Source organism: Hyaena hyaena, unplaced genomic scaffold, assembly GCF_003009895.1.
Source record: "Hyaena hyaena isolate Hyena2069 unplaced genomic scaffold, ASM300989v1 scaffold_936, whole genome shotgun sequence".
Classification (NCBI taxonomy): Eukaryota; Metazoa; Chordata; class Mammalia; order Carnivora; family Hyaenidae; genus Hyaena; species Hyaena hyaena.
Window position 1 is genome coordinate 385,240 of NW_024081568.1, and position 12,950 is coordinate 398,189.

The 12,950-nt window shown below is 38.1% G+C and overlaps 1 protein-coding gene across 1 annotated transcript in view; it reads right to left on the reverse strand.

Moving 5' to 3' along the window:
* Window positions 1-12,950, reverse strand: part of CCNT1 (cyclin T1) — a 31,722-nt gene that overhangs the window by 14,968 nt on the left and 3,804 nt on the right. The window contains exons 3-5 of the mRNA XM_039221098.1: window positions 7,263-7,391; window positions 3,269-3,329; window positions 933-995 (exon numbers count right to left, since the gene is read on the reverse strand). Of these exons, the coding sequence (XP_039077029.1) occupies window positions 933-995; window positions 3,269-3,329; window positions 7,263-7,391 (253 nt within the window). The remainder of the gene's footprint in view (window positions 1-932; window positions 996-3,268; window positions 3,330-7,262; window positions 7,392-12,950) is intronic.

Sequence of the window (12,950 nt, forward strand, 5' to 3'; positions counted from 1 at the left end):
AATTTTAAGAACCCAGGGTACCTAGGTGGCTCAGTAGGTTAAGCACTGACTTTAGATCAAGGTCATGATCTTAGGGTTTGTAAATTCAAGCCCCAAGTCAGGCTCTGCGCTGACAGCACAGAGCCTGCTTCAGATTCTCTGTCTCTCTCTCTCTGACCCTCTCCCATGTGTGGTTCTTTCTCTTTCTCTCTCTCTCAAAAATAAACATTAAAAAAAATTCTCAGGGTGCCTCGATGACTCAGTCTAGGTTAGGTGTCTAGACTTCAGCTCAGGTCATGATCCCACAATTGGTGGGTTCAAGTCCTACCAACCCAACTTTAAAATCCCAAGTTAAGGGGGCACCTGGGTGGCTCAGTAGGCTGAGCTTCCAACTTCAGCTCAGGTCATGATCTTGCAGTTAATGAGTTCAAGCCCTGCATTAGGCTCTGTGCTGACAGCTCAGAGCCTGGAGCCTGCTTCAGATTCTGTGTCTCCCTCTCTCTCTCTGCTCCTCTCCCACTTGTGCGCTCACTCTCTCTCTCCCAAAAATAAACATTAAAATAAATTTTGATAAAATCCCAGGTTAGAAACGCTCATTTTGATTCAAGCCACGTAGTCGTCTCAATTTAACTTCTAGCCAAAATACCTGTTATATATTTGTCCACCATAAATAAATCATAGCCATTAAATGGTAAAACAAGGGGTGCCTGGGTGGCTCAGTCGGTTAAGCATCCGACTTCGACTCAGGTCACAATCTCACAGTTCGTGGGTTCAAGCCCCGTGTCGGGCTCTGTGCTGACAGACAGCTCAGAGCCTGGAGCCTGTTTCAGATTCTGTATCTCTCTCTCTCTCTCTCTCTCTCACACACAAATAAATAAAAACATTTAAAAATTTAAAAAAATAATAAATGATAAAACAATTTAAGACAGCCATTTCTAGTTGGGATTCCTTACCTCTTACCAGTTGAGTGCACTTTACCACATGTGTATGTGGGTGATCAATTGTTAGTTCAAATCCTTTAAAAAAAAAAAATAACGAGTTAAAAAACTAAAGATACTGGAATCATTTTATACTTTTTTTATCTGAGTCATCATTAAAGGTCTCCCTCATTTTCCTCTCCCAAAACTGGTATTCAGAGGCTAAGAGGGTCACACTCCATATACAGCATGCTCTTCTCTAAGACATATGATCTTTAATGACACTTATATTTTGAGCTAAGTAATAAAGCTAATGCACTCTTTAAGACTCCTGAGGAACCAATAATATCTAAACAAAAAATATCTTTTTTAAGGACAACAGAATATAAGGTTAGAATAAACAGTCATTCAAGTGATAACTTTTAAAGCTTAACCTTGAGAAACCTTACTCCTCTTGGGGCACCTGGATGGCGTCTTGGCTCGGGTCATGATCTCACAGTTCGTAAGTAGGAGCCCCACACTGGGCTCTGCGCTGACAGTGTGGAACCTGCTTAAGATCCTCTCTCCCCCTCTCTCTCTACTCCTCCCCTGCTCATGCTCTCTCTCTCAAAACAAACTTAAAAAAAAAAAACTATTCCTTTTACCTCAGTTTTGTTCCTTTTCAACATTCTTAAAATAAGTAGTAATCATTTACTTAGCCCCAAATAATCTTTGCCAAAATTACCTACGGAGAAATCGGTATGCTTATAAAAATCTTGTTAGTTTCTTTTCTTTTGCATATGTAAATAAATTTTTCTAGATACGATTAAAAAATTCTATTGAGAAACTTACATGATGTAAATTATTCTAAATGGATGATTCATGCACATTAAATCTTACTGGCTTCCACATTAAAATATTAATAAAAAATTATTCCACCAGAAAAATATCATTGTCCCCTAAAATATGGTTACTTTGAAGATAATTTAAAGTAAAAAGCTAATTAAAACTAATTAACTGCAGGAATAAGCTTTGAAGAACTGTGTGAACAGACATCCAATAAAATACAGCTGTACCAGTAACTTTCCACCATAACTCGGGAAATCTCACCCTACCCGAAGAAGAGAAAAAGTGCCCACAAGAACTAAGAAAAAATCTTTATTTTCCATATTTGCTAAGCTTTTAAAGGCAGTGTCTCTGATAAAAATAATAGATAATAAAAGAACATCATCAGCAATGCCCATCAACCACGATAGCTTGAATTTCTCCACCTCCACTCTGCTGTTCTAAACACTGATTACTGATTTTAAAAATAAATGCTATTATCTAAATATAATGACAAACTTCATAAAAATCCATAAAGGAAACAAGTTCTTTAGTTTCTGCCATTATTTATCAGAGAGTTAAAGATTCAGGGCGCCTGTGCTAGGAATTTACCCAAGGGATACAGAAATGCTGAGGCATAGGAGCACATGTACCCCAATGTTCATAGCAGCACTCTCCACAATAGCTAAAACATGGAAAGAGCCTAAGTGTCCATCAACAGATGAATGGATCAAGAAGATGTGGTTTATCTATACCATGGAATACTACATGGCAATGAGAAACAATGAAATCTGGCCATGTGTAGCTACATGGATGGACCTTGAGGGTGTTATGCTGAGCGAAATAAGTCAGGCAGAGAAGGACAAATATCATATGTGTGCACGTATAGGAGGACTAGGAGGAACTTAACAGAGGACCAATCGGGAGAAGAAGGGGGGAAATGGTGGGGGAAAGGGAGAGAGGCAAACCATGAGAGACTCTTGAATGCTGACAAAAACTGAGGACTGATGGATGTGGGGGGGAGGGGGGATGGGCATGGAGGAGGGCACTTGTGGGGATGAGCACTGGGTGTTATGTGGAAACTAATTTGACAATAAACTATTTGTAAAAAAAAAATAAAAATAAATAAAAAAAAAAAAGATTCAGGGCGCCTGGGTGGCTCAGTCAGTTAGGCATCCGACTTTGGCTCAGGTCATGATCTCATAGGTCAGGAGCTAGACCCTGCATCAAGCTCTGCTGGCAGCTCAGTCTGGTGCCTGCTTCAGAATCTGTGTCTCCCTCTCTCTCTGGCCCTCCCCCACTCAACTCTGTGTCTCACTTTCACAAAAAAAAAAAACAGTAAAAAAATTTTTTTTTAAGTTGACAAACCTTAAAAAGCAAATTATGATCCCAGAATATAAAAAACCCTGCTAACTACTTCTTCATAGGTCAGCTATACCTGCATTCTCCAAACACTATAACCTCTGTAATTTGCAAAAACTTTCACTAGAGATTTCCTTCCTATTTTGCAAGTTTTAAAATATTATATTACATTCAGTTTCTAATGTTTTAAAGAAAAATAAACTTACCTAAAGTCTGCAGAATTATGCTTTCTAATATCACCAGATCTTGAACTTGTTGCAGGTAAGCCTGCAGGTGAGAAGACAGAAAAATTATTCCCCAAAAAGGTACAATATATAAAATATAAACAATTCTAACAACCCCTTCCAGGGAAACCAAAGCAACAAAAAGCACGAAAGTAGGTAGGAGGTAGAAAAGGAACTGAAATATAATCTATCAGCACAAATTCTCCTCTTAAAAAAAGTAACACTATATTCATAACTGGCTACAGAAAAGGCACCAGAGATTTGGGGAATATTTGTCATGTAGACACAAGACAATTAAAAATTACATACATCTTTTTCAACATCATCAAAATACATCTGTAGACCCTTCCTATAGTACTACAGGCAATATCAAACATTTGACTACTTGGCGCCTGGGCGGCTCAGTTGGTTAAGCGTCTGACTTCGGCTCACATCATGATCTTGCGGTTCGTGGGTTTGAGCCCCGTGTCGGGCTCTGTGCTGACAGCTAACTCAGAGTCTGGAGCCTGTTTCAGATTCTGTGTCTCCCTCTCTGACCATCCCCTGCTCACGTTGTCTCCCTCTCTCTCTCTCTCTCTCTCTCTCTCTGTGTCTCAGAAATAAATGAAATATTAAAAGAAAATTTAAAAAAAATTTTTGACTACTGATATATCTTTCCATTTGAGATAGATATCTAAAAATTATAAGAATTCAAAGGAAAAGGGAATACGCTAACAAAAAAATTTCTCTCAGATTTATACCAGCCAGTACTATAGCCACTCTCCATACATGGCTACTAAGCACCTACCTGAAATGTAGCTAAATTCAAATGTGTATAGAATATACACCAAATTTTAAAGACTTAATTAAAAAGTAATGATGTAAATTACCTCATAATGTTTTAATATTGATTTTATGCTGACATGACAATATTTTGGGTTAAATAAATCATATAAAACATATCATTAAAACTATTTAATGTTTTATTTACTTCTGAGAGAGAGAGAGAGAGAGAGACAGTGTGAGCAGGGGAAGGTCAGAGAGAGATGGAGGTACAGAATCTGAATCAGGCTCCAGGCTCTGAACTAGCTGTCAGCACAGAGCCCAACACGGGGCTCGAACCCACGAATGGTGAGATCATGACCTGAGCCAAAGTTGGACGCTTAACCAACTGAGCCACCCAGGCACCCCGAATATTTTATTTTAATGAAGACATTAAATGAAGTGCAATGAAAAACCAGAAATTTTTAATTACATGTGACTCCCAATATGTTTCTATTGGAAAGGAATGGTCTAGACCTCTAGGAGAATGAGACTGAGGGAGGAGTTAGATCTATACTGTAGTCAATTTTCCACTTTATGATCTTAAGTCCAATAAAGGCTTAAACTATGCTAGCTCTCCTCTCCATATAGTGAAGAAAATATGTTCCCCTAAGATTCATCATCTCATGAGAAATAGAAACTCAGGTGAGGGGTGCCTGGGTGGCTCAGTCGATTAAGCATCCAATCTCGGCTCAGGTCATGATATCATGGTTCAGGAGTTCAAGCCCCGCGTCGGGCTCTGTACTGACAGCTCAGAGCCTGGAGCTCACTTTGGATTCTGTGCTCTCCCTCTCTCTCTCTGTCCCTCCTCCACTCATGCACAGTCTCTATGTCTCTATGTCTCTCAAAAAGAAATAAACATTAAAAAAAATTAAAAAAAACTTTTTTCTTCGTTAAAGTAAAATTTTGTTTTATTTAGCCAGTTCTATGGACCAGTGTCATTTACTAGTCTAAAACCTAAAAGGGGTGCCTGGGTGGCTTAGTCGGTTAAGCATCCGACTTTCGCTTAGGTCATGATCTTGTGGTTCGTGGGTTCGAGCCCCGCGTCGGGCTCTGTGCTGACTGCCAGCTCAGAGCCTGGAGCCTGCTTTGGATTCTGTGTCTCCCTCTCTCTGCTTCTTCCCTGCTTGCTCTCTCTCTCTCTCTCAAAATGAAATAAAGACATTAAAAAAAAAAAAAAAAAAGGAAGGAGGGGGGCCTGGGTGGGTCAGTCAGTTGAGCATCCAACTTCGGCTCAGGTCATGATCTCACCATTCCCGAACTTGTGGCCCACGTTGGGCTCTGTGCTGACAGCTCAGAGCCTGGAACCTGTTTCAGATTCTGTGTCTCCCTCTCTATCCCTGCCCCTCCCCTGCTTGTGTTCTATCTCTTGTGAAAATGAATAAACATTAAAAAAATTTTTTTTTAATGGAAGGAAAAAAAAGCTATGTGCACATGCATAGGACAAAGGTCTGACAGAATATATACTGGAATTATAACCAGCAGTATCTTGGTAAGAGGAAGGAAGATGCACTTTAACTTTTACTTCAAATGACTCAAATGTTTGGATTCTTTTTTTTATGTTTATTCTTGAAAGAGTGCACGACCAGCGAAGAGACACAGAAAGGGAGCCAGAGGATCTGAAGCAGGCTTTGCACTGACCACAGACAGCCTGATGCAGGGTCTCGAATTAAGAACTGCAAGGAGCACCTGGGTGGCTCAGTCAGTTAAGCATCCAACTTCAGCTAAGGTCATGATCTCACAGTTCGTGGGTTCAAGCCCCATGTGGTTTTCTGTGCTGATGGCTAGCTCAGAGCCTGGAGCCTGTTTCAGATTCTGTGTCTCCCTCTCTCTCTGACCCTCCCCGGCTCATGCTGTCTCTATCTCTCTCTCTCAGAAATAAATAAAACATTAAAAAAATTTTTTTTTTTTTTTTTTTTTTTTAAATATTTTTATTTATTTCTAGGAGAGAGAGAGAGACAGCGTGAGCAGGGGAGGGTCAGAGAGAGAGGGAGACACAGAATTGGAAACAGGCTCCAGGCTCTGAGNGGGCTCGAACCCACGAACCGCGAGATCATGACCTAAGCGAAAGTCGGACGCTCAACCGACTAAGCCACCCAGGCGCCCCTAAAAAAATTTTTTAATAATAAAAAAGAACTGGAAGATCATGACCTGAGCTGAAGCCAGTCACTTAACCAACTGAGCCACACAGGCAACTCAAATGTTTGGGTTTTAACGTTTATTTATCATTGAGAGACAGAGAGCGACAGAGCATGATCATGGAAGGGGCAGAGAGAGAGGAAGACACAGAATCTGAAGCTGGTTCCAGGCTCTAAGGTGTCAGCACAGAGACCAATGCCAGGCTCAAACTCACAAACCGTGAGATCATGACCTGAGCCCAAGTCAGATGCTCAACCGACTGAGCCACCCAGGCACCTCTGGATCCTTTTATAATAAGCATATACAACTTTTCTAATTTAAAAGTTAAAAAAAAAAAAAGGTCACAGGACTCATTTTTTTAAAGAATTCATAATAAAAACATATTTATAAGAATATTATTCACAATGTTATACTGGTTAAAAGTTATGAATTACCTTAGCAGAGAATGAATGATTATCTATGTATATAATGAAATAAGTTGTCTCAACATTTAAAGAAAATGGAGAATATGATGGGAAAATATTTGGGGGGCACCTGGGTGGGTCAGTCGGTTAAATGATCACATCTTGTTCAGGCTTAGGTCATGATCTCACAGTTCAGGAGTTTGAGCCCCAGGTCAGGCTCTATGTTGACAGCGTAGAGCTTGACTGGGATTCTCTTTCTCCCTCTCCCTCTGCCCTTCCCTCTCTCTCAAAATACATAAATAAACTTAAATACATATATATATAAATACTTGGGATATAATAAGTGAAAAAGACATACAAAATATGTTCATAGAAAAGAAACTGGAAATAATAATGATTCACTCACATATTCATGGTTCAAATTATATCTAAAAATATATTTTCTCCTCTATTTTCCTGTTTTCCAATTTTACTATAATGTATACAATTAACTTTTGCCATAAAGTTTCTGATATTTTTGTAAAGGAAAAAACGAATTTAAGAGCCGCCATTTTGACTTGCAGTAAAATCAGTTACAAAATTAAATTATTATCAAGATAAAGAAAAATAGACATGTGTAATTAATTCCTTACCTCACTCCTAGTATCAGGAAGTGATTCCTGCGGATGGAGACAAGCATGTGCTACCTTGATGACATGTTCCAATTTTTTTGGTTGCTCCTCTACTTTAGCTGCTAGAAATAAGGCCGCTGGAGCCACAGACTAGATGGAGAGAAAATAAATCATATTATTTATTCCTAGCTCAAAGGAGATCTAAAAAAAGAATTAAGCCTCAAACCAAATTCTTTGCTTACCTCAACATCATCACTTTTTGTTAATGCTTCTTCTACTTAAAATTTCCTCCCCTCTCCTATCCATTCATTCACACCCACTCCTGAAAACCAATACTTCAACAAACTAGTTACCTAATGCAAGAAACTACTAGGTGTAAATAGCTGGCTTTCTATTTAAAATGATATTCTTAAGTTTATATCATAGCCCTCTATATACTTATTTTTAAAGGAGTATATTGAAAGTAATTGGTGATTGCCAGGAGCTGGAAGAAGAGAAGAATGGGAGTGATCACTAATGCATAAGAAGTTTCTTTCTGGGGTGATATAAATGTTGTGAAATTAGGTCATGGTGAAGGTTGCACACCTTTCTGAATACACTAAAAACCAGGGGCTTGTACACTTAAAAGGATAAATTTTATTGAATGTGAAGTATCTCAAGTACACTTATATACGATGGGGGAGCATAAATCTCAAAAAAGGGAATTAAAAAAATACTATTATATTCAAGAGGCTATACAAAGAAAGCACTTAAAGGGGAAAAGAATCTCAAGCCAACACACAAGTAAGTAACAAATTCAATCACTAAACAATATAAGAGATTAAAGCAGTAAGACATAAATGTAGCCTGGTAGTGATCTAGAAAACCTCACAAGAATTCTTTTGAATCTTAACAAGAATACTTCAATGAATCAAAGATGGCAATAGCAAGAGCCAGGAGTCAAAGAAATACAATAAATAATTTTTGTACAACTTTACTGAGTAGAACTGACAAGCATTCTAATGCTTATTTGTATCCCTGCTATCGGCTCCTTCACTAGAACAGATTTTTATCCACAAATTCAATTCACAATAACAATTCTCTTCCTTCATATTTGCTGCAGTTGTATGAGCAAGCTCCATATACATTCCTAGACCTTAGGATAAGCAAAGCAGAACCAGAGAAAAACTGGGGCACCTGGGTGGCTCAGTTGGTTGAGCATCTGATTTCAGCTCAGGTTCTCATGGTTCATGGGATCAAATCCAGCTTCGGGCTTTGAGATGGCAGTGAGGAGCCTGCTTGGAATTCTCTATCTCCCTCTCTCTCATCCCTCCTCCCTTGCATGCAGGCACTCTCTCTCTCTCTCTCTCTCTCAAAAATAAATAAAATGAACATAAAAAAAACAAAAAACAAAAAACCACATACCCAAGAAAGTGACACCAAAGATTTTAGGAAAAAAGTTTACAGTTTAAGAAACATTTAGAAAGATATATCTGGTCCCAGGGAGGACCAGAAGGAAGAAAGAATGAAATCATTAAAGAGTAATTTTAAAAAAAGAATAAAATAATCCAGGCGTTAAAAAAAAAGTTTAGAGTAGGAACTAGCAATACGAACAAGGAAGGGAAAAAATACCACAGGCATGATTTTAGAAAATTAATAGGTTTCACTAAAAACATGTATTTGCACACACAAAAAAAATCCTAAAATGTCAAAAGGATTATCTCTGTACAGTTATTATAAGAATATTATCATTTTCTTCTTTATTCTCTGTCTTCTTTTAATTTTATGATGACTACATACCAATACACATAAAAAGTAAACACTATAAAAAGTAACTGGACTTTAGAATTGATTTGAAAAAACAAAAAGAAAAGAACTACTTAATGACAATTCTAAAATTTTAAGCCTATAACTTTGCCTTCACGGAGCTAAAAATATATTTGAAAGGCAAAAACTAAAATATGGTATACAAACAATGACTAAGAAGGCAAGATAATAATTAACTACAAGAGATAAATTTTAATCTAACTTTTGTGCAGTCAACCATGTAAATACTCACTGCTCCTCACGGAATCACTTACCAAGCCAGTTTATCAAAACATTTTCCCATTAAAGGCACTTTCTAAGAGGAATTCTTATACCAGGTAAGAACTTAAGATTTTCTCCATTTTATTATTTTTTTAAGTTTATTTATTTGAGAGAGAAAGCCCAAGTGGGGGAGGGGCTGAGAGAGAGGAGACAGTGAGAATCCCAAGCAGGTTGCACACTGCCAGCGCAGAGCCCAAGGTGGGGCTCGAACCCACGTACCGTGAGATCATGACCCTAGCTGAAATCAGACACTTAACCGACTGAACCACCCAGGCGCCCCTACATTCTAAAAGAATAAAAATGCCACCTAATATTTATTTGTTGTTTGCTATGTACAGACATTTTGTAAATTAATTCATTTAAATCAAATTAACTACTCTATGAGATAGGCACTGTTACTTGCTCCAAAGAGATGAAAAAACTGAGGCCCATGGTAACTTACCCAAAGTCATAGAACTAGTAAGCAGTACAACAAAAACCCAAATTAGGACACGTCTGACTCCAGAGCCCATCCTCTTAACCACTAAACTTGACCCCTTATGGATTAGCTAATCAGAATAAAATACATGCAATCAAATCAGTTAGGTATTAAAATACAACACCCACATTGTAAAATATATGAAATACAACATAAATGCACACACCAAGTTGCTCACCACTAATTTTACATTCCCCCATTTGAAAATATTTAAGACAACACATATAGAAGTCCAATCCATAAAGTTAAACTTCTTCTCAAAAATAATGGGGGCGGCGCCTGGGTGGCTCAGTCAGTTAAGTGTCCAACCAGCTCAGGTCATGATCTCATGGTTTGTGAGTTCCGAGCTCTGCCCTCAGGCTCTGTGATGACAGCTCAGAGCCTGGAGACTGCTTCTGATTCTATGCCTCCCTCTTTCTCTGCCTCTACCCGGCTTGTGATCGCTTTCTGTCTCTCTCTCTCAAAAATAAATAAACGTTTAAAAAAAAACTTTTTTAAAGAAAGTAATGTAATGCCAGAATTTAAGTAAAAATAAATCAGACATTTAATCATGTTCACTAAAGAAATAAAACTTATTTCCATTGAAAGGCATGCTCTCTATCTTCCAGGGTGTTGGAAATATATTTCATCTTGATATAAGTGGTGAAAAATGCAATAACGCAAAAATTAATCAAGTTGCATACTTGAGATATTTATGCTTTACTGTTAAACGTCAATAAAATTTTAAAAAACAAACGTTTAAAAAGCAAGAGCTCCAGGCTCCAAAACACTGAAAAATGAGAAAAGTATACACAACACGTGAAATACAGCTCTAACATCTAAGAGCTCATATAAATAAAGAAATCAGGATAAAAGCAGGGCAAAGAGAATCAACGGTGAATTTTTAGTCAATTCTTCAATTTCATAAGAACAATGACTAATAGGTGTAAGAAGCTCAACTTCACTAATTGAAGAAACGTAAGTTAAGAAAAGAATTTCGGGGGGCGCCTGGGTGGCTTAGTCGGTTAAGCGTCCGACTTTCGCTTAGGTCATGATCTCGCGGTTCGTGGGTTCAGGCCCCGCGTCGGGCTCTGTGCTGACTGCCAGCTCAGAGCCTGGAGCCTGTTTCAGTCTGTATCTCCCTCTCTCTCTGACCCTCCCCTGCTCACGCTCTCTCTCTCCTAGAAATGAATTTAAAAAATTAAAAAAAAAAAAAAAAAAAGAAAAGAATTTCGGGCTAACTCTGTGTTGTTCACCACTGTTATCCCAAGTGCTCAACAAGTGCTTAAAACTTAGTATTTCCTGATGTAATGAATAGAAATTATTTGTGAGGATGCAGAGAAAAGAATCCTCTCTTATAGTGCTGTAAACAATGTATACTGATATAATCTTTCAGCAGGGAAAACTGACACGATGAAACAATGTATACAGATATAGTCTTTCAGTAGGCAAACTGACACAATGAAACAATGAATTCTGATATTATCTCAGTAGGGCAAACTGACGTAACAAAAATTTTTTAAATGTAGTCCCCTGGACACAGCAATTCCACCTACAGGAATTTATATTAGAACAATTCATATAAGTCATATATTATATATGCACCAATTTTAAGTAACACTATTTGTAATTAATAAACTAGAAACAAACCAAATATCCACCAATAGGGAACTGAAATAAATTATGGTAACTACACAAAGAATATTATGTGGCCATTTAAAATACAGTTGACCCTTGAAACACCGGTTTGGGGTAGCTGGATGACTCAGGGGGTTAAGCATCTGACTTCAGCTCAGGTCATGATCTCCCAGTTTGTGAGTTCAAGCCCTGCGTCCGGCTCTGTGCTCAGAGGCTGGAGCTTGCTTCAGATTCGGTGTCTCCGTCTCTCTCTGCCCCTCCCCCATTCACACTGTCTCTCTCTCTCTCTCTCTCTCTCAAAAATAAACATTAAAAAATAAAAAAAAAAGAAGAAGAAAGAAAACATGGGTTTGAACTGTGTGGGTCTACTCACATGTGGATTTTTTTCTATACAGTCCAGTACTATAAATGTATTTTCTCTTCCTCATGATTTTCCTCCCTCGTATTTTCTTTTCTCCAGCGTATTTTATTTTAAGGATATGATATATAGAACATGGTATACAGAACATGCAAAAAAAACTATGTGTTGATTTTGTTATTGGTAAGGCTTCTGGTCAATGGGAGGCTATTACTAGTTAAGTTTTGGGGAAGTCAAAAATTACAAGTGGATTTCTGATTATATATGGAGGTCAGTGCCCCAATCCCCACCTTGTTCAAAAGTCAACTGTAATGCAAAACCAATATGAAAAGATACCCAGAATACACTGTTAACTGATAAAAGCAACTCGCATAAGAGTACAGTAAGAAAAGCTTTTTTGGGGGCGCCTGGGTGGCTCAGTCGGTTAAGCGTCCGACTTCAGCTCAGATCATGATCTCACGGTTTGTGGGTTCGAGCCCTGCGTTGGGCTCTGTGCTAACAGCTCAGAGCCTGGAGCCTGTCTTCAGATTCTGTGTCTCCCTCTCTCTCTGACCCTCCCCTGTTCACGCTGTCTCTCTCTCTCAAAAATAAAATTAAAAAAAAAAGAAAGAAAGAAATGCTTTTTTTACTCGAAACAAATACTAGTATACGCATAAAAAAATATCCAAGACCCTATATGACAAAACATTTATCAGTGGTTACCTATGGAGGGTGGGATTACAGGGGAACTTTCACTTTCTGCATTATACATTTCTCTTTCTTTTAGTTTTTTTTTTTAGTTTTTCTTTCTTATTTTAATTTAGAGAGAGGGAAAGTGTGCAAGTGGGGAAGGAGCAGGGAGAGAGAACCTCAAGGAGACTCTGTACTGCCAGCACTGTGCCCAACGCGGGGCTTGATCTCATAAACTGTGAGCCCATGACCTGAGCCAAAATCAAGAGTCAGACCGTTAACCGAAATGAGTCACCCAGGCACCTCTACATTATACATTTTGTATTAATTTTCACCGTATTTATTATCTTTGGAATGATAAAAAAAATAACATGAAAAACGCACGGCCACTTGACTAGACAAATATCAATGCTACAATAATGTATGAAGTCCTTTAAAATGTGGATTTCAACTTATCACAAGTAAACTCTTCAAATTAAGATAGTAAAGAGTGATACTTCTGATCTGTTAATTCCCAAAT